Source organism: Anarrhichthys ocellatus, unplaced genomic scaffold (genome assembly GCF_004355925.1).
Source record: "Anarrhichthys ocellatus isolate YVR2014 unplaced genomic scaffold, GSC_Weel_1.0 scaffold86, whole genome shotgun sequence".
Classification (NCBI taxonomy): domain Eukaryota; kingdom Metazoa; phylum Chordata; class Actinopteri; order Perciformes; family Anarhichadidae; genus Anarrhichthys; species Anarrhichthys ocellatus.
The window spans coordinates 1185646-1205594 of record NW_022280116.1 but is presented as its reverse complement, the minus strand read 5'-3'; the positions used below and the strand labels follow the sequence as shown (position 1 = coordinate 1205594).

Genomic DNA, 19949 nt, shown 5'->3' with positions numbered 1-19949 from the left:
AAGCTAAGCAGTCTGCAATGCACCGGCCACCTGAACTATCTTTAGCCCCTGCTGGCAAGTGAATGGAAGTGCCGGACTTATCTTCACTGCTATCATCGAGGCAGTCAGTATTTTTAGGGGACAGCAGCAGCTGCAAAAGCATTTAACGGTATTCCATGAACAATGACACTCGGGGTGTCTGAGGCCTGAACGACACAGAGATTGGAGGGGGACCACTCTGACGTTTGTTAAACGGGAAGCTGGGGTGGACACTGAAGTTGTGTTTTTTGTTCCTCCTGCCGGACAAAAAGCCCATGGAGATGTGCTGGAGTACAACGTGGGACCTTTGAGGAGAGCATGTGTCTGAGTCTGAAGTCAACTTGGGACATTACTCAGCCTTCAGGAGACGGGCGGCATCGCTTCTTACCTCGACGAGAGATTGCGAGCGCGGAATGCATGTTGACGGTCGTTCCCCGCGACTGAAGCGAGGTAGGTCATGTGAGGGGTACACTGCACAGCTTCACAAGGGGCAGAGGTCATTCCAATTAAATCAGACAAGTAAACACAGGGGTTAATCTCCTCTCTTTAAACCTCCGGAGGGAATATTGAAGACACTTTCAGGGCAATGTCCAGACCGGGCTATATGAAATAACATAATGAAGTGGTATACAAAATAGATTTCCATTAACATTAAGACTAATTTTAAGTACAAAGGAATGTAAATGATAAGCAATTAAAACTGTTATGTTAAACATTTTTTACATGTATTCAAATTGATTTAAAGTTGACCTGCAATGTTAAAGGCTAGCATAAGGATTGGTGATACTTTGAAAGGTGTGAAAGAATACAAGACAGTATTGTTCAGTTTTGCAGTATTTGACCAGTGTTTAAATACGTTATTATGAATATCATTATGAATATATTGTTATCAAATGTGTCAGTAAAAACTATCCTTCAAAAGGAATCCTAAAAAACACTCAACACTCTGTGGGAGCTGTCCCAATTGGTCCAAAGGGGAGCATCATTTTCACGAGGGGAGAAATAATTACAAACTGTTGTACAGACAAAATTCTAACTGATATTGTTTTACACTCAGAGCTGCCAACAAAACATATGACGGCAGCTCTGAGCTCTGGGGGAGGTCTTTTTTTTTAATGTCACGGTTGCATTTATTTTAAATCCAACAGTGACATTTTCTCAGCATAGTTTAACTGTGAGCTCTCTTGGGTGGGCAGGCTGTGATTTTCGTCCTGTTTGTGTGAGCACGCGGGTTTTCAGAACCTTCTTTGTGATACCTGACACACACTCCCCCTCGCAGGTCTTTATTTAGGGCATACTATATTAAGCACTTTCCCATTGAAATACAGCACCAGCTGTACTGGCTATGTGTTGTGGCTGCTGTTGCAATAGGACTAGGCTGCCCCCCCTTCTCACTGCAAGCCTGTGTTTTCTCTCATGCGGACAGATCTAATTGAATTAGCCCTAATAATCATACCATCCGTTTGTGCTGACACGCATGCACACAAAGGAGGCTGAGCGTTGTCCATTCCAAAATACGAGGGTTCCCCACCTTATAACAGGAAGGCTAAAAAGTATAACTTCATCACATACAGTTACTTCATATCATGACCTGGCTAACATGTTAGAACTAATTATAATTTAGCTAGTTTCATTTTCCAATATGTCAAACTCACAAGCGGTTTGATATTAAAGTCATTTGTTTGTTATTTCTTTTTTAGAAATTTGCAGTGGAGAAGTTGGACTGTCTTCCCCCAGTGAATAACTGCTACTTATTAATCTCCCGGACGGCTTAAGGTGAAGTGAGGCTAACACCAAAGCAGAAATGGATGTGTTTGGTGGAGCACCACGTTTCTTTGCTTATCCACGACCTGTGGTGGTGCAAAGTGGAGCTGATGCCGTCCTAAAGTGTCAAATTGGTGGCGATCCAAGGCCTGCAGTTATCTGGGAGCGAAACAATGAAAAGATCGACCCCCAGGAACGATACAGGGTCTTTGAGGACGGTAATGTTTACAATCTCATCATTTCAGCTGTGACCAAAGAGGACAGTGGCCAGTACATATGCAAAGCAAAGAACAGCATTGGGGAAACGTACGCGGCGGCCACACTGAACGTGGAAGGCGAAGCACAAGAGATGGAGGTACGAGAGGAGAATAAGCCGCGGTTCCTCATCAAGCCCCTCTCCACTCGCGCCGGCCGTGGGGATGATGCCGTCTTCTCTTGTAAGCTTTGGGGAAACCCGCGGCCAGAGGTCGTCTGGGAAAAGGACGGCAAGAAACTCAATGAAATATTCGAAAGCACGCATTTCAGCGTGGGCTTCCAGGACGGTGGATGGTTCCAGCTCAAGATCTTTAAGACTCGTGCTCCAGATGGAGGCGTATATACGTGCAAAGCCAGGAATGAGTTTGGGGAAGCATTGGCAGGAGCTGTGTTGCTGGTTGATGCAGGCCCAGCACATGAGGATGAGGCAAATCGCAATGGCTACACAAATGGCCACTGGAAAGCCCACCAGGGAAAGCAGAGGAGTGGCAGGCAAGTGCTAAACCGGCTCAAAGACGACACCATGTCCACTAAAGTGAAAATGTTTGCAGTGACTGAGGGCAAACATGCCAAATTCCGCTGCTTTGTGACTGGGAAGCCCAAACCAGAAATCATTTGGAGGAAAGATGGCAGGCTGATACTGTCTGGAAGGCGGTACTTGTTATACGAGGACAGAGAAGGATACTTCACACTTAAAGTTCTGTACTGTAAGCAAAAGGACAATGGAGTTTACGTTTGTGCTGCGTCAAATACTGCCGGGCAAACCCTCAGTGCCGTACACCTCTCCGTAAAGGGTAAGTCAAGATGATTTTCAGTGGCTTCACAGTGTAAACTTTGTGAAAGTGGGAAGAAATGTAGGTACAACTTAGAGAGTGAACGCAGACACAGTTGCAGCCTCCAGTGCTTTTTGTAGCGAGTAAAGGAGTGAGTGAACGTGTGGTGTGTTCTTGGATCAGATTTCAAACCATTTCATGCTAGGATGATGTCAGTGAGATACCTCCAAAGAGGTACTCTGAGATCATATATTGGGTTAGGGCCAGACAGGGATGGCAAAGTTGAACTTTGAAAAGTTGCATTACAGTGTCATGAAATCTTATCTCTTGGAGATTGTACAAAAAACGAAGTAAAGTATTGTTACAATCTTTTCTATGTTCCAAAAACCTAATTTGACGATCAAAGTATATACCCGAGTGGTACAATAAAGAGTATCATCTCAGTAAATAGAAAATAGTTACGGAAGTGATCAGTGCTCTTACACAGCAAATTACAACTCATACTGTCGAATAGCACACTAATGCTAAATTGACGCATGTTGCTGCTCACAAACGCCTACTTAAGGAACTCAATGACGTAAATGTCAAGTATATGGCTTTGTATCATCATTCAGTGAATTCGTAAAAAATGCAGGTCAGCAGGCTAGTGAGCTGCAAATATAATCAGCTACCAGATGCATTAAAAGAAATTCAACCCTGGTCCACTGGAGGATTAACCAAATGTATTTATGATCTGAAATTCAACCTGACAAATATCCAAACAGGCAAAGTCAGCTTGAGGTAGATTCCAAGCCAAGCACTATGATGTCTGCAAAGTCACTTAGCTTGTGAAAGGTGTGGGGGGGGTTTTGGGAAGGAGATCATATTTCTCACATGGCCCAGAGACGTCCAAACTCAAGGCACCAGCAGACAGCATTGTACTGTGTCAGATGAAGACAGAAAGGTGGGATTAATGGTAGATTTAAAGGTGATTTGAATGGAAAATGGTGAATGTATTTCATCAGCTGTCCTTGTGTTTAATTGGACTTAGTAAGATAAGGAAAGTAAGAGCTTTGCAAGGACTACTAAATACAGTCCACATTCCTTTGTTTGCAACTGTCTGGTACTGTCTGATGGTGTCAGTTACAAACACTTTATTTCTTATCCAACACCTCGATCTGTTAATGACCTTTCCATTCCTCAACTAAATGAGCCATGATTTTTCACATCTTGTTTACTTCCAAATATATTTCAATTTACACCGTTTACTTCAAGGACACATATGATGTGCTGTGTAAGTTTTCTCCAGGTCAACTTACCTGAAGAATTTATTCATTTTTTTGTATATAAGTTAATGAGAACATCTTAAGCTTGATTTGAACTTAACTCATTTTTAATTCGGAGACGTCACATTGGCTTGATCAAACTGGTGTGCTTCCTCCTCTTTGGTGCCAGAGCCGCCTGTGCGGTTCAAGCAGCCCCTCATTGATTTAGAAGTGTGGGAGCGAGATTTGGCTGTTCTCGAGTGTGAAGTTCCGGAGGACTCTGTTCCAATCACATGGTATCTGGAGGACCGACGACTGCAGCCAGGGGCCAAATATGGAATGGAGGAGTGGGGAACAAAACGGCGGCTAACTATCCGTGACATCGGAGTTGACGATGACGGGATTTACCTCTGCGAGATGCCCGACGGGGGCAGAAGCATTGCAGAGGTAGCTGTGAAAGGTAAATCAGGATGATACAATCAAACAGCTGTGGTACATTTACTATATATTGGAGTTTCATTGAACACCTATGTGCTCATACAAATACAACAGGGACAATCAAAACCAAAATTGATACAACCTAAACTGTGACAAGCCTAACCCTTAATTTGTTTTCCTTCTGTCATTTTTAAAACACATACGATATGGCTGACAAAAGTTATAGCATTTCATTCCTTTTCTCTCCTTTGAGCTGGTTTGGGACTTGAGAGACGAGGCAAATCCTTGTAGATGAAATTTTTAACAGCAGTGAACATAAAGTCTGATGTCTCAGTTTGTCAACTTTGTCAGGTAATTGGAATTATGGAAAGCTCTCTTTGTGTGGCGTTACTTTCCATCCATGTTTTTTGGACCAGTGCCAAATGAGAAACACTATATAATATCAGTAATTCCTTTATGAGACGGTCCTTCCAAGAAGAAAGGCAGCACCCGTTGTTCGGGAATGGGCCGAAACAACAAATGTGTATGTTTCAATTAGAAAGCACTTTAGCAGAGTAGAAGAGGTGGAAGTGGTTACACGTCAGAAAAACATTGGACTTTACCATGGGAGACCGTTTCCTACCGACAGTCAACAGTGTTTCTTTAAACCATGACCACATTCCCTGACCTTAAGTAGTTAATTATTTAACCATGATGTTGAAAGTCCTCTAACCTTAACAATGTAGTAATTTAAATTTAAAAAAAGATCTTTCCCTAAACCTATATAAGCCTAAATAAACTTTTTCCATAGCAGTATCAGATCAGAAAAGGATTTTATTTTGACAACGCTGATTTGTATTGATTTTGGAGATCAAATGGCAAATGTTGATTGTAAGGTCATTGTGTTTCATTAGATAATCAATTCCTCATCCTGTTAATGTGCAAAGGAGTCACTGACTTTCAAAGTGTTTCCTTGCAGGGACAATTTTGCGGAAGCTTCCAAGAAAAGTGGATGTATTGGAAGGTGAAAATGCAGCCTTTTGTGTTGAAGTGGACAAAGAAGAAATGGACATACACTGGTACAAGGATGCCGTAGAGTTGCGTGAAACGCATCAGACCATCCTCAAGTCCTTCGGTCGAACTCACATCCTGGTTTTCGTCAATACAAATCCCCAAGACTCTGGCCTTGTGACTTTCCTTGTTGGCAGATCCAAGACTTCCTCTCAGCTTAGAGTGAAAGGTAGGGTGCCTCATCTGTAGATCATTGAATCCCAAACAATATGTTTGCACACAAAACTAAATATCGAGATCTACTACTTTTGGAATTGCTCAATATGTATCAGTCATTCCAATTCAGAGAGACATTGACAATGGGTTTGTCTTGTTTCAGCGGCCAGACATTGTCCTCCAAGTTGTCCAGTGAGTGTGCAGATCAACACAGAGCGTGCTAACGCAGCTCTTCTCTCGTGGTCTCCTGCTCAGGACACTCGAAAGAACCCTCCATCTGGATATGTGCTTGAGCGACAGGAAGTGGGCACAGGCTCACAGGAGTGGCTGCAGTGCCTGACCACCGACTCCGCAACCTCGGTGGAGATCCTTGGTGACAGCGTACCATGTGAAGCCGATTATCGATTCCGCATCTGCAGTGTCAACAAATATGGAAAGAGCAACAATGTTGAGTTCCCAAAAGCTGTTCATTTGGGTAAGTTCTGCTGCCTTTAACATGTTTGTTTTTTTTGTTCCTGATAAATAAATGAAATCACATGGTTGAGGATATTGCTTGCTAAATCATGTATACTCTGATTCATTTTCCAGTTCCAGTTGCCAGAATACAAGCTCCCTTACAGGATGCCTTGGTGCCCGAGGGGCAAGACGCCCTCTTCTCTATTGAGCTCTCTGCTTCAGTTATCGGTACATGGTTTTTAAGCGGTACTCAGCTTCAGGAAGACGAGCGTTATTCCATGCGCAGGTCACGAACACACCAATCTCTTCGCATTCGAGGAGTTCGGGATACAGACAATGGAGCCGAGATCACGTTTATTGCCTATAGCATCCGTGATTCTGCCGCACTGTACATTCAAGGTGTGTATGGGTCTTGTTAGGCCAAAGAAGTATTTTTACCTGTCCGTTTTGTTTTAACTGGAATTAGGACAAATGTGCCAATATTGTTTGGCACCAACAGTGCAAGAGGACACCAATATATTATCACTCAGTTCACTAACCTAGATGTAAAGTCTCAATTATGTAAAAACTTTTCATTGTTTTTCTAAAATTTGCAGCTCCTCTTGTCAAGTTTTCACCGATGTCAGAAATGGATCGAAACAAATTTGTAGAAATGGGGAACCCCATTGTGCTCTACTGTGAGCTGTCAGACCCTGCAGCTCCAGTGCACTGGTACAAGAACGGGGTGGAAATACAAACACTGGAGGGTCTGCATATCCAATCAGAGGGCACCATGAGAAGAATTGTCATCCAATCAGCAGAGTTTTCACACTCTGGAGTGTATTGCTGCGATGCTATCGATGACGTCATCAGGTTCAATGTGGAAGTAGAGGGTGAGTGGAGCGAGTTTCTTACAATGCTGTCGTCTTTCACTAACCATCGTTATTGCCCCTTTCAACCCCTTTTTGTCTTTTCTTACCTAAAAAATGCATTTAGTCTGACTTATCAAAACATATTACATTTATAACTTAATGAATTTAAATATCCATAGCCCCACCCGTGAGGTTTTCAGCAATTCCAGATGCTGAGAGGAGCCAAACCATCGAAACGGGATACCCCATTGTTTTATGCTGTGAGCTCTCAGATCCCTCTGCCCAGGTGCACTGGTACAAAGACGGGTCAAAGCTTCACCCTCAAACTGGAGTAGATATTCAAACTGATGGCTTGGCGAGAAAACTGATTGTCCATTCAGCAGAATTCTTCCACTCTGGGTTATACTGCTGCAAGACAAAGGGTGACACCGTCACGTTCAGTGTGGACATCAAAGGTGATTTGTTTTACCTTAAGCGATGTGAACCATTAACAAGCCCCTCTCCAGCAAAGCAACTAACTCTGGTGATACTTTTGTATGTCGTCTGTTGCCTTTCTTCTTAGCACTCATAAGAAGTGCAGCTAAGCCGTCACCTTTTCTTAGACTGCATTACAGCATGTTAGCTATTTAGTTGTCAGTAAATAGATTATGATAATCTTGAAAGGCTGGCATGAGGTTGACATAAGATCTAAACATATCTATAGCTCCACCTGTGAAGTTCTCAGCAATTCCTGAGGAAATGAGGACCAAGTCGATCGAAGCGGGCTGCCCTATTGTACTCCAGTGTGTGGTGTCGGATCCTGAGGCCCACGTTTGCTGGTACAAGGATGAGACGCAGCTCATTTCAAACTCTGGTTTAGAAATCCACTCAGAGGGCGACACAAGGACATTAGTTGTTCAGTCTGCAGAGCTGTGCCACTCTGGTGTGTATAGATGCAGCACACAGGATGATACCATGGAGTTTCAAGTGGAGATCAAAGGTGACTTTACACTTTTTATCTTGTGCGTTAATATTATAACCCCACCTCCTCTTTACAGATGCCACTAATAATCCCCGCTTGTACTGTATGTGGTTTGACGTACTGTTTCATGCATATAACCTTAAAGCATTGTTGATGCCCATGGTAATAATTTGCTGAAGGCTTTTTAATCTTTTGCTCAGCAGTTACATTTTTGCAAGGTGTCCGTTTCCACAGTCTTGATTTGATTTAGCTCTCCTGAATTCCCAATGCTAGCTATAGCAGTGACGTGCTCTACTGTCTTTGACGTTGAGAGAACCAAATCACTTGAAGAAGGCAAACCTTTGGAGCTGGAATGTGAGGTTGCAGACTCCACTGCGCCTGTGTGCTGGTATAAAGACGGTGTAAAGCTCTCCCCGCAGAATGATTGGGATATACAAAGTAATGGCACATTGAGGAGACTCATTATCCCAGCTGCTGAGCTCTTGCACTCAGGGCTATACAGCTGTGAAACCTCTGATGACACTATCCACTTCACTGTGGATATCAAAGGTGATTACTATTTAAATGTGTTTGAGCAAACCCTAGAGCTTCCTGGTGACTAGATTCAACTAACACTTGCAATATATCTGTCTGTCTGTTTTCAAATGGTGCTTTGTGTGAAGTTGTAACAGTTTCTTAAATCAAGGTCAAATTTATCTCTACTGACAAAATGTTATATCTATGTATTCCTTGAAAACTTTTTTTTTCTACTTGAATTTGGTCTGAGATATAAACGATTGGTTCCCTTCAGAAAGCTGAATCTATAACCCCTTTCTTAATCAGAGTGTACATATGCACTGTTCAGTCCGCAATTATAATATGAATCATCATCTTTAGCTCCGACGCTGCCGCTGCTGCTGCTGCCCTCACCAGAGGTGGTGGAGACGCATTCGCATGAAGCAACCTGCCCACCTGAGCCAACCTATGAAACCTCAAACCCTGCTTCCCAGGTGTCACTGCAGAGGGATAAAGAACATGATTCTAATAAAGAGCCTAATTTGGAAATGGGAGGCATCAAGAAGACCCTTATTATTGAACCAACTTCAAACTCTGGAGCATACTATTGCGCAACAGCAGATGATGTTGCCCAATTAATAATAAACAATCAAGGTGATTCTGCAAATGTGTTTCAGTTTAGTTATGACAAACTAACTTTTGGTCCATCTTCAGTTTTGTTGTTACAAATGCAGAGCTAATATCTGTGCCAGTTTTGACAATATTTTTTTGAAGTCACAATGTACATAATGTAAATTATCCCCCCCCCCCCAATGATTGTCTGTAGCGCCACCTCCTGCATATCTGCTTGGTCCTGATGAGAAGTCAGAGTCTGCTGAAACGGACTGCCAAATTGTTCAGCAGTTTGAGATTTCAGATCCCATTGCCAAAGCCTGTTGGTACAAAGATGGAACCCAGATCTACCCAAAAATGGAAGCCGACTGTGAATCACAGGGCGGCAGCCAAACTGTGCCCTTCCAGTCACATGACTTGCCTGGTGACGGGAGGTTTGGCTGTGAACCATCTGGTGACGCACAGTTAAATGTGGACATGAAAGGTGGTGTTCCACATTGTACCTGCACAATTAAGAATCAAGTATTTGGTGACTTGCGTGAAGGTATCACCCAGCTCATTGTTTTCTCTTTGGCTTTGTCCAAACAGCAGAGCAGTGTCGCTATGGTCACGAGATTGGTGAGATAGCTGAGGCATCTGCCCAATACGCTGTGGATGTTGAAGGTGATTTGATATATTTCAACATCAGTCATCCATCTTAACCCAGCACATAAATGCCACTAACAATAGTGGTGTATTCTACTGTTATCTCCATCATCTGAGGCATCTGCATCTTTTTTTTCCTTTAGAAGTTGCTTTTTGTCATATTGAATCCTGGTCCCATGTCATTTCCTGCAGTGTTTGGCTCTTAATCAAAATGTGGGTGTTAAGTAGCTGTGTAGCTGTTCCTCATCATAATGTACATGTTGTGTTTGTCAATTAAGTCTTCATTTTAACAGCCATCTTTGCTTGTAACAAGCAGCTTACCACTCTTACGTCCATCTTAAGTCTTATTCATCACCAGATCCTCTCATCCACATTGCTGCCCTGAACCTCTCACCGTTGCAATGACAACGAATTCTTATCAAAGAGAAGAAAAATTGATGTACTTTTTAGGTGTTAGTGAACATTCTGGTGGTGTAACAGTATTAGGAGTCAGTTCAAGGGGGAAATGTTGGAGCTCAATCTCAGACCAAACCTGGTCGATCTTCTTGCTTGTCTTTGCAATGAACTATCCCATAACTCCATGCTAACCCACACTGATGTAAAATTCTGTTATGAGAAGAAGTATTGAAACCATCAACCACTGAAAACCTTTCTCTGTGTACATCACAATGCTTATAGCTACATCACCAAGGCTCTCTTCCGACCAAGAACAGAAGTCCACTGAAGAGGCTTGTCCTGTTGAAGTTGACTGGATGTCCTCAAAATGCAGTTCTGGCACCTTCTGTGGCAATAGAGGAGACACACATACCGATGAAGAACATTCCAGGCCTATGCCAACATATGAATATATGGCTGACCAGACTACAACTAAACCGACAAAGGAGCTCTCTGACAATCAACAAACAACAAATGCCCAATCCCCAGTTTACAGTAACTCTGTAAAGCCAACAGTAATACAATCTGACACACAACATCGCACTAACAAGCCCACAGAATCACAAGGTGAAGAATTAATTTACTATCTTCAGCATGAAAAAGCCCCACCTGAAGAGCTTGATAATTCCCTGCAGACAGATGAGTTCTGTACTTTTCTTCAAACTGCAGCTTTTGAATCAGACGAATCTGCTCTCAAGACTCTAATGGCCCAATCAGAAAAGCTAAGAAACTCACTACAGATGCCAACTGTCCAGTCAGAGCTAGATAATCCACTACATACTTTAACTGCCCAGTCACAACACCTTAATAACCACTTACAGATTTCAACAGTCAAATCAAACAAGTTCTGTAACTCCTTAAAAACTGCATCTCTGCAGTCACGGGACCCTTTTAAATCCTCACACACTGCAACTGTCCAATCAGACGTGTCATTTAAAGCTACACATACTACATCTGTCCAATCAGAAAAGCCCTTTAATTTTTCACATACTGCAATTGTCCAATCAGAGGAGCTCTGTAGCTCCATACCGATGCCAGCTGTCCTGTCAAAGAAACCTCTTGATTGCTTACAAACGGAAACTTTCCGTTCAGAGGGGCCCTGTGACTCCTTCAGGATTGCAACTGCCCAATCAGAGGAGCCCTTTAACGCCTCACAAACAGAAACTGTCCAATCAGAGGAGCCCTTTACATTTTCTCATACTGCAACTGTCCATTCAGAGAAGCTCTGTAGCTCCATACCGATGCCGGCTGTCCTGTCAAAAAAACTTTTGGATTGCTTACAAACAGAAACTTTCCATTCAGAGGGGCCCTGTAACTCCTTCGGGATTGGAACAGCCCAATCAGAGGAGCCCTCTAAATCCTCACAAACGTCAACCGTCAAATCAGGTGAGCCCTTTAAATCTTCACATTCTGAGACTGTCCAATCAGAAGAGCCCTTTAAAGCTGTACAGGCAGCAACTCTCCAATCAGTAGAGCCTTTTAAATCTTTAAAAACTGCAATTGTCCAATCAGAGGAGCTCTGCAGCTCCACACAGATGCCAGCTGTCCTGTCAGAGGAGCGTCTTGATTGCTTACAAACTGAAATTGTCCATTCAGAGGGGTCCTGTAACTCCTTATGGGCTGCAACTGACCAATCAGTGGAGTTTAACAGAAACCAACAGACATCAACTGCCCATTCAGAGAAGCTCAGTGACTTACGTAACACTGTATACCCTCAATCATTGGACTCTAAAGACACAGGAATGGTGCAACCAAGAAAGCACTACAACTTGCGACAGTTGCTGCATGCTAGAGTGGATGACGTCTATCACACAGGACAGACAGTACATCACCAGGCAGAACTGCTGTCTCAGTCCAAGCAGGCCAAACCAGGCCATGCAGAGTGTCACCACACCATGAAGGCATCAGAAGACCAATTAGACAGCACAGTTAACACTGGGCAAAGATCCTCTACCCAGTGTGCAGAGCCTCACTATATCAAGCAGGCTTCTACTGTCCAATCAGAAGATATCTATCTATCACGGACATGTGACAGTCACTGGAGTGACAGTGTCACTGCAAATAAGGTGGCTGTTGAAGGTGATTTAAACCATTATCAAGCAAAAAATGGACGGGCACAATGTTGACATTGTGTAAAATGAAGAGATTGCTTATTGCGATCCTTAACATTTTGACAATTTCTACATTTACTTTATTTTTTTCATACTAAAACTACTTTAATAGTCAGTGTAAAAGTTTGAGCTTGGGTGGTCTGTGAGGAATATTAAAGATAGGGAAAAGAGTAAATACATTATCTTCAAATCCTAACTTGAATGCCTAGTTATCTCAAGTCTAACCAAAGATACCTCTTGTTAGATTACTAATAACATGAAGACGTGTCTTTTATAATTACTGATTTTAACTCTAAGATTTATTGGCATGACTAATCTTGATTTGACATTTTGCTCTTCTGTTTGAAAGATCAATTTTGTTGTAGTCCGTAATAGTGATGCAATTTTCTCTTGATGTTACCTCAAGCATCCCCAGCTCCACCTGTGAGAATTACAACACTTTGTGAGGCTGAGAGGAACAACGCTGTTGAAGTTGATGAGCCAATAGTGCTGAGATGTGAGATATCAGATCCTAACGCTCAAGTTAATTGGTACAAGGACGGAATAAATCTACGGGAAGCAGCTGGGCAAGACATGCTGGCAGAGGGTTCCATAAGAACACTGGCTTTCCAGTCAGCGATGCCGTCTCATGCAGGGATTTACAGCTGCAATACAACGGATGATGCAATGCAGTTTCATGTGGATGTTGAAGGTGACATAAGCTCTTCTCATCTGTTCTGCAAATACATTTTAGTCAGGGACAAGTGCATCCAAACACTTGCTTTGCTTATGAAAAAGAAAGTTCTCATTATTACTCTGGATGTTTACAACCGACCTCTTCCAACAACAATTAAAGACACTGCCACAGAGTTTAAAACATAAAATCTTCATTTGCTCCCTTTAGCAGTATTTGGATGCAACTGTAAAGTTAGCATATCTGTACAGACTAAGGGCCTGAGTGTGTTTTTTTAGGTTGTGTTGCCCCACAAGTGTTTCTTGCAGTTTGTAGGTCACAAAGTATTTAAAACTTTAGTTTCTAAACGTCAGGCACCAAGTCTCACACACCGTCAATGTCACACTTTGCCAAGGCAGCCAATCAAACCAAGCAAGACACAGGGTTTACTTCTTTACCACTTCATTCCTCTTTTGATGCTGGTAGATGTGGTAGGGCCTGCTAGCTAGTTAGCTGTTGGCCTGTGAGAGAGCTACAATATATGTGAGAGTGAAGGGGGGGATTCATATCTCATGTTGCAATAATTTGGTGTAGGCTAAAGCAAGCGAAGGAACGCGTTTTCCGTAATCACATACGATTGGTTGCGTTATCACAGGTGCACAACGCCATTAGGCCTGACCTGCTTAACCAAGATGTTTTTAAAGCGGACGCGCCTATATCAGCCCCTAAAAATATCTTAGCTACTTTTTTGTGCAGCTTGCAAACCAACAACACAGTGTATGAGTGTTATAATTACTTTGTTACAATAGAAATAGCTTTAGTGTCCATATAAGTTGTAAAAGATGGCAGAATCTCTGCTCTCTTGCTCCATTCTACCTCTATATCAAATGTCCCTTAGATAGAGTAAGCCCCTCATTAAAACCTACCTAGTTATGACATTATAAATCAAAGTAATCACTTAGTCATGGTAAAACCTTACCTGAGACAGTGTAGCTCCATCTGCTTCTCTTTTTCTATGTCTGAGCGTAGCTGGTAATCTAGCTCGCAAGGTCGTTCATGTAAAGTGCTTACTTACACTTTTACATTTAGCATAAAGCTCTATATGTCTTTTTTTCGGAAGGTGTTTGAGCGCTTTACAAATGTTGGTTTGTAGTTTGTACTTTAAATAAGAGATGAGGCCTGAGCGTTCTATGGCGCATGATTGGCATATGTCAGTGGATCAAACATGTCCTGAAGATACAGTACCCCTCTCTTTAAGGCTCAATTTCCTAAAATCTCTACCAGAATAGACAGTAGAAGCAAACTGTTTTGGTACAGTCAGATGAGCTGTTGATGCTAACTTTTTGGAGGTTTTCAGTTAGCTCAAGATAAAATTAGAACAGGTTAAATGGGTTATTTGAAAGCTACCTATTTTTCAATACATACTAAATCAAAATTGTTGGGTAGGATGAAAGATTTGCATGCATTTATATTGGTTGAATGTGCTGCTGAAGCCTTTAGCGTCAGGGTTGTGCTTTGCTTCCTTTGGTTAATAACAATATCTGTTTTATTGACCAATTCTATTTTACATTCGATCCTGTAGCTCCACTTCTGAAGTTTTCAGCTTTATCTGAGGGTGACCAGCAAAAGACGGTCATGGCAGGCTTTCCCATTGCTCTACAATGTAAGCTGTCAGAACCCACGGGACAGGTCAGCTGGTACAAGGATGGAACAAAGCTCCTCCCTCAAAACCGAGTGGACATCCAGTCAGAAGGAAGTTTGAGGAGTCTAGTTGTCCCATCGGCAGAGCAGGCTCACAGTGGCGTATACCGTTGTGAGTCAAAGGATGATGACATCCAGTTTGCTGTGGAAGTAAAAGGTGATGCTCAAAAACTCTGTTGTGCTTTCACTGTCTTGCACGGCGAACTAACTGTAACAGCAGGTGATTACGTCAAGTCTATCTAATCACCAGACAGACATTTTTCTGCTTTCTTAATTTGGTCAACTATTTTTCTCAAAAAGCAAAGCAAAAGATTGCCTCTGAAACAGTTAAATCTGTTGTTAATTTTGTTATCGCATGATCGGTTACGTCTGTCTAAAGAAAAACAACTCCCTGTCACACGTCATCATAGTGCCCATTGTTAACTAAGTGAAATCAGATAACAAAGGACGTCTTCTTTTATAATGGCTTATTAAATCGTGCAGCTTCACAATGCATCTTCTTCTCATGCATGTCCAATATCTTAAGAAAGCTAACGTTTTGTGTCTTGCTCTTTTTCATTAAAGACACTAACTGGATACTTTATTATAAACAAATATTTTGGCACTTTCTTGTTTGTATCTTACATGTGGTTTTCGTCATGTGCTTTTTATCCAACTGTACAATGTTGTGTTTTACTTATTGTCCTTGTTAAGCAGGTTGTGTTTATGTTGTATGTTATGTTGTTTTCTCTTGAAATTCTTTATTTAATATACAGTAGGTTGGATATTGAATTACTTCAAGAAAATCACATTTATAGAGTATATTAAGACACTCTTTTTGCAATATCTGAAACATACAGCTCTACCTGTGAAGTTCTCAGAGCTTCAAGAGAGTGACAAGAGCAAGTCTGTCCAAGAAGGTTCTCCAATTGTCCTCAGCTGTGAACTCTCTCACGATCGTTCTGCTTATGTCGACTGGTACAAGGATGGGTTGAAGCTCCTACCGCAAAACAATGTGGAAATACAGTCAGACGGTCTTACAAGGACACTACTCATCCACTCAGCTGAAAACAAAGATGGTGGCACCTATGAATGTTCAACATCAGATGATACCATCACATTTAAATTGGACGTAGAAGGTGATTCAATTCCATCCTTACCATCTTCTTATCAAACATACCACGTCCATCTTACGCTATGATTTGAGTGGTGAACAAAATTTGCTTTGTGTTGAATGTTCATGAGAACATGGTATGGCTGGCTGGACAGTGTGTTTTGTCTACTGTTGTGAATTCATCTGTTCTCCAAAACACTTGTTATGTCGTTCTCTTAGGCCGATTGCCACAGATCATGCCAATCCCACTGTCTGAAAAGTACAAGATGGTTGCAATGGGTTGTCCAATTATCCTACAGTGCGAGGTCTCAGACCCGGTCGCCCAGGTTTCCTGGTTTAAAGATGAGGTGGAGCTCTTTAGCAAAACTGGCCTCGATATGAAAAGAGATGGAAGCCTGCGAAAACTAATGATCCATTCTGCTAAGGTCTCCGACTCTGGCCTCTACAGTTGTAGCCTCGCTGATGATGTTGTGACATTCCATGTCGACGTCGAAGGTGATTTTCTTGTTTTCAGTGTTAATTAGCTTCCAGGTGTGATATGAATATTTCCTTGGTTACCCTTAACCCATTCTTTTCCACAATTTCAGCTAGATTAATTTAGTTTTTTGTAACAGTGTCTGAAAGCACAGAGCTGCATACTGTATATACTATGCTAGAATAACCAACAAGGTTGATGATGAACACTACATTTTAAATGATGTTCTGACAGCTTAACAATAGATATACAAATCTTATAACACCCTCCAGCCTCACCTGTGAGGTTTTCAGCACTTCCAGAGATCGCAAGAAACAAATTTGTGGAGGCAAGCTGCCCAATAAAGCTGCAGTGTGAAGTCTCAGAGCAAACTGCCCAGGTCTATTGGCACAAGGATGGAGAACAGCTACTTCCAAAGTGTCAATATGAACTCCAAGCAAAAGAAAAACTGAGACCATTGGTTATTACATCAGCAGAAGTCAGACACTCTGGTGTGTACAGCTGTGATGCCGCAGACGACCATATAGAATACAAGGTGGATGTTGCAGGTGATCCAATATTTTTGAGCTTTGTCAGAATCACTAACTTATTTCAGCACTTGGCTACTAGACCAACCGATTTTATAGCGTATATTCTAAGATGAGGTGCACTGATAAGTATGTACTTTCAATATTGCTTCTTGTTTGTTAAAGCCGTGGCAGGTATATAGATCAATGTCATTCTTGCCCTAACAAGCAAATGCTTCAAGGCCCTTTAAGACTGGACTTTAAGAGCATGGTGGTAAAACTGTATCTTAAAACTACACAAATCAAAAATTATATAGACAATGGATTAAATTACTATGTTTAATGTGAAAGGGGTCTCTCAAAATAACAGACCACAGCAAGTTACCACCTTACTCTGCAATTTCCCCAAATTCCACAGAGCATTGTAGTGCTTTTAAACACATTGTTTTGGTTTTACAAGAAGCAGCTTTAAGGTTTGGTTCAGACTTGCTGCTCTCATCAACCCCGTTTCCAGATGCAGTACACTATAATTTTACACTATAAAAGCTCTGATAAATAGACTGTACAGCAAATAGAGCACAGTGTATGCTATTTGGCCAGCATGTTGAGACTGACAAAGTTAGCAACTAGCTAACTATGGTGAAACTTGTGGAGCATTTAGCAGCTAAAAAGAGTTTAACTGCTCAGTCCAGTAGTAATGGTTGAGGCCTACATGACTCCTTTTGCTGGCACACTGTTTGCATTTGAGTCCATGATTGTTTGCAACTGTTGTCACCGTCACCCTGTGTAGGCAAAAACGTTATCATTCCAAACAATTTAAAAACCCATCTGTTCAATCTTGAGTAAAACAGTACATCTTACAGCCTTTAGCCTGTAAATCCAAGTGTTACATGGCATAGCAAATCTGATTACTGTTCCATGAATTGAAATTCCTATAGCCCCAGTTTGATTCTCAGCTGTTACAGAGGCTGAGAGGAGCAAATCTGTTGAAGCAGGCAGTCTGATCAATCTGAAGTGTGAGATCGCAGACCACACAGGCCACACCTCCGGGTGCGAGGACGGAATAAAACTCTCGCAAAAATTGGGAACAAACATCGATTCAGAGGGCAATAAGAGGACACTGGCTATGAAGTCGGCCACGTCTTCAAGCTCTGGAGTGTACAGTTGTAAAACCAATGATGATTCAGATTTCAACGATTTCTATGTGGAGGTGAAAGGTGATATGCTAAGCTTTTTCTTGGCAAGATGTGTCCATTGTGGAGTCTTACACCTTCATCATGACCTCTAATATCCAAGAAGGAAGCGAAACCTGATCATCATCATATTCATCATAGCTGACTTCAAATTTGTCCTAATTTTGTCGCTTCTCATATACGTGCTTCACATTTCATGGCATGTATTTTCATGAGTCAACTAGTTTTTCCAACACACCTATGGTAACTGCATTAAGTCAATGCACTGCTTAATTTAATTCTTTCACTTAGCTTCAGAGATCATTATAATATCTTTAAGGAGTTGTGTTCCAGATGGCAAGGCTTGCAATCAGCATGTCTAAGCTGTGAAAACCTGATCTCACAATTACTGCATGCATAATCATAAACTATGAACAGTACATTAGAGCAACAACTTACTTCTTTTGTGTACCGTTTTCTGCAGCGCCACCGGTAACATTTGCAGATACCCGAGAGGAGGACCTTTTCAAGAGTGTTGCGGAACGAGAACAGTTTGTTCTGTCTTGTGAAGTATCACGGGCTGACGGCATTGTCCAGTGGTACAAAGATGGAACTGAAATGCAACCATGCAACAATATCACAATGCAAGCAGAGGGCACCAAAAGGAATCTGACAGTAGACTCAGCCCAACTGTCCAACACAGGCACATACACATGCCGTGCAGGAGACAATATTCTCATGTACAAAGTTAACATACGAGGTAATGAAATAGTTGTGAAAATCCTCACAATATGAAAAAATCACATACATCCACTCACAGAGAACAATGTCTCAATTCCATGTATTCTTCTTCCAAAAGAACCTCCGGTGTTGATAATCTACCCCAAGGAGGATGTCCACCTTGACCGTCATGTCCCCGAGGAAATTATTCTGAGCTGTGAATTGTCTCGTCCAAATGGTCTCGCCAGCTGGTTCAAAGATGGTCAAAAGCTGCAGGAGAGCGAGAACATCAAGCTCAAGATTGAAGGCCCTTATCGACGACTGAAGATTGTTTCCAGTGGAGTGGAAGATTCTGGAGAATACGTCTGTGATACAGCCGACACTTCAATATTCTTTCACCTTAGTATTACAGGTAAAATCTCTGATACTACATACAGTAATAATGCACATACATATAAATATGTATCACAGCAAAACAATAACAGATAACAGCGCAATGAGTAGATTGTGGTATATAAGGCATCAGTATGCTTCAAACAAACACGTTTCTGCAGTCTCATCGGAGCATGTATAAAGACAAAAGTGTATCTGCTCTGAATCGCCACATTGAAGATTGGTTAAAACGTCTGCCATCATAGAAAAGGATAAAATGCTGTGAATTGTGCAAATAGGGATAACAGCCAACCAACCAACACATAATTGCGGACAGTCTCTCCTCAAGGGCATTTTTGTTTTAAACTGACAGAAGGGGGCATGCTTTTTATCAGTTTTGGAAAGAAAATTGTCCGCAGCAGACCCACCAATTTTAACATTCCAAAGGTGGGGAGAAGGTTTCAGACGCTATTCAATGATCTGACAACAAGCACTTAGTTTGAAACATAAACGCCTTTAATATTGCTTAAGTTAGGGGTTAACTCATTCATCCATGATCCAAGATGTCAAGTATGTAAAGTCAGTCCTGCAGGTAATATATGCATCCACTTGACACCTAGGAAACAATGCTATTCTATTGTAGTATACATCAGCCTAATGAGTGGTGACTAAATCGGGTGATAACGCCCCTTTTCAGAACCTCCAGTGCAGATTGTGTCCCCAAGTCAGTCCCAAATGGAGCTGTGCCAACAGGCCTCTGAGAGGATGGTACTGAGCTGTGAGATCTCCAGGCCCAATGCAGTGGTGCGCTGGTATCGAGACGGACTCGAAGTGGAGGAGAATGGGAACCTTATCCTAGAGGTGGATGGCGTCTACAGAAGACTTATTATACCGGAAACTACTGTCAAAGATTCCGCCGAATACGTCTGCGATACCGCAGATGACTCCATGACATTCTTTGTAAACATAGCAGGTAAGGGACACTAAGGAATGG

General features: G+C 42.0%; 1 protein-coding gene across 5 annotated transcripts in view; it reads left to right on the top strand.

The window, feature by feature from the left end:
- The first annotated feature begins 212 nt into the window (after positions 1–212).
- Positions 213–19949, top strand: part of obsl1b (obscurin like cytoskeletal adaptor 1b) — a 33844-nt gene continuing 14107 nt past the window's right edge. Inside the window, exons 1-23 of one of the 5 annotated variants that reach the window (XM_031875039.1) lie at positions 213–468; positions 1719–2831; positions 4245–4514; positions 5451–5711; positions 5862–6173; positions 6287–6553; positions 6751–7026; positions 7185–7460; positions 7709–7984; positions 8240–8515; positions 8843–9115; positions 9288–9557; positions 9665–9736; positions 10397–12232; positions 12671–12955; positions 14499–14774; positions 15457–15735; positions 15930–16205; positions 16458–16733; positions 17648–17908; positions 18348–18623; positions 18723–18995; positions 19653–19928. In XM_031875039.1, the coding sequence (XP_031730899.1) occupies positions 1823–2831; positions 4245–4514; positions 5451–5711; positions 5862–6173; positions 6287–6553; positions 6751–7026; positions 7185–7460; positions 7709–7984; positions 8240–8515; positions 8843–9115; positions 9288–9557; positions 9665–9736; positions 10397–12232; positions 12671–12955; positions 14499–14774; positions 15457–15735; positions 15930–16205; positions 16458–16733; positions 17648–17908; positions 18348–18623; positions 18723–18995; positions 19653–19928 (8152 nt within the window). In that variant the 5' untranslated portion in view covers positions 213–468; positions 1719–1822. Of the gene's footprint in view, positions 469–1718; positions 2832–4244; positions 4515–5450; positions 5712–5861; positions 6174–6286; positions 6554–6750; positions 7027–7184; positions 7461–7708; positions 7985–8239; positions 8516–8842; positions 9116–9287; positions 9558–9661; positions 9737–10396; positions 12233–12670; positions 12956–14498; positions 14775–15456; positions 15736–15929; positions 16206–16457; positions 16734–17647; positions 17909–18347; positions 18624–18722; positions 18996–19652; positions 19929–19949 lie in introns of all 5 variants that reach the window. The other 4 variants (XM_031875042.1, XM_031875038.1, XM_031875043.1 and 1 more) reach the window with 4 other exon arrangements.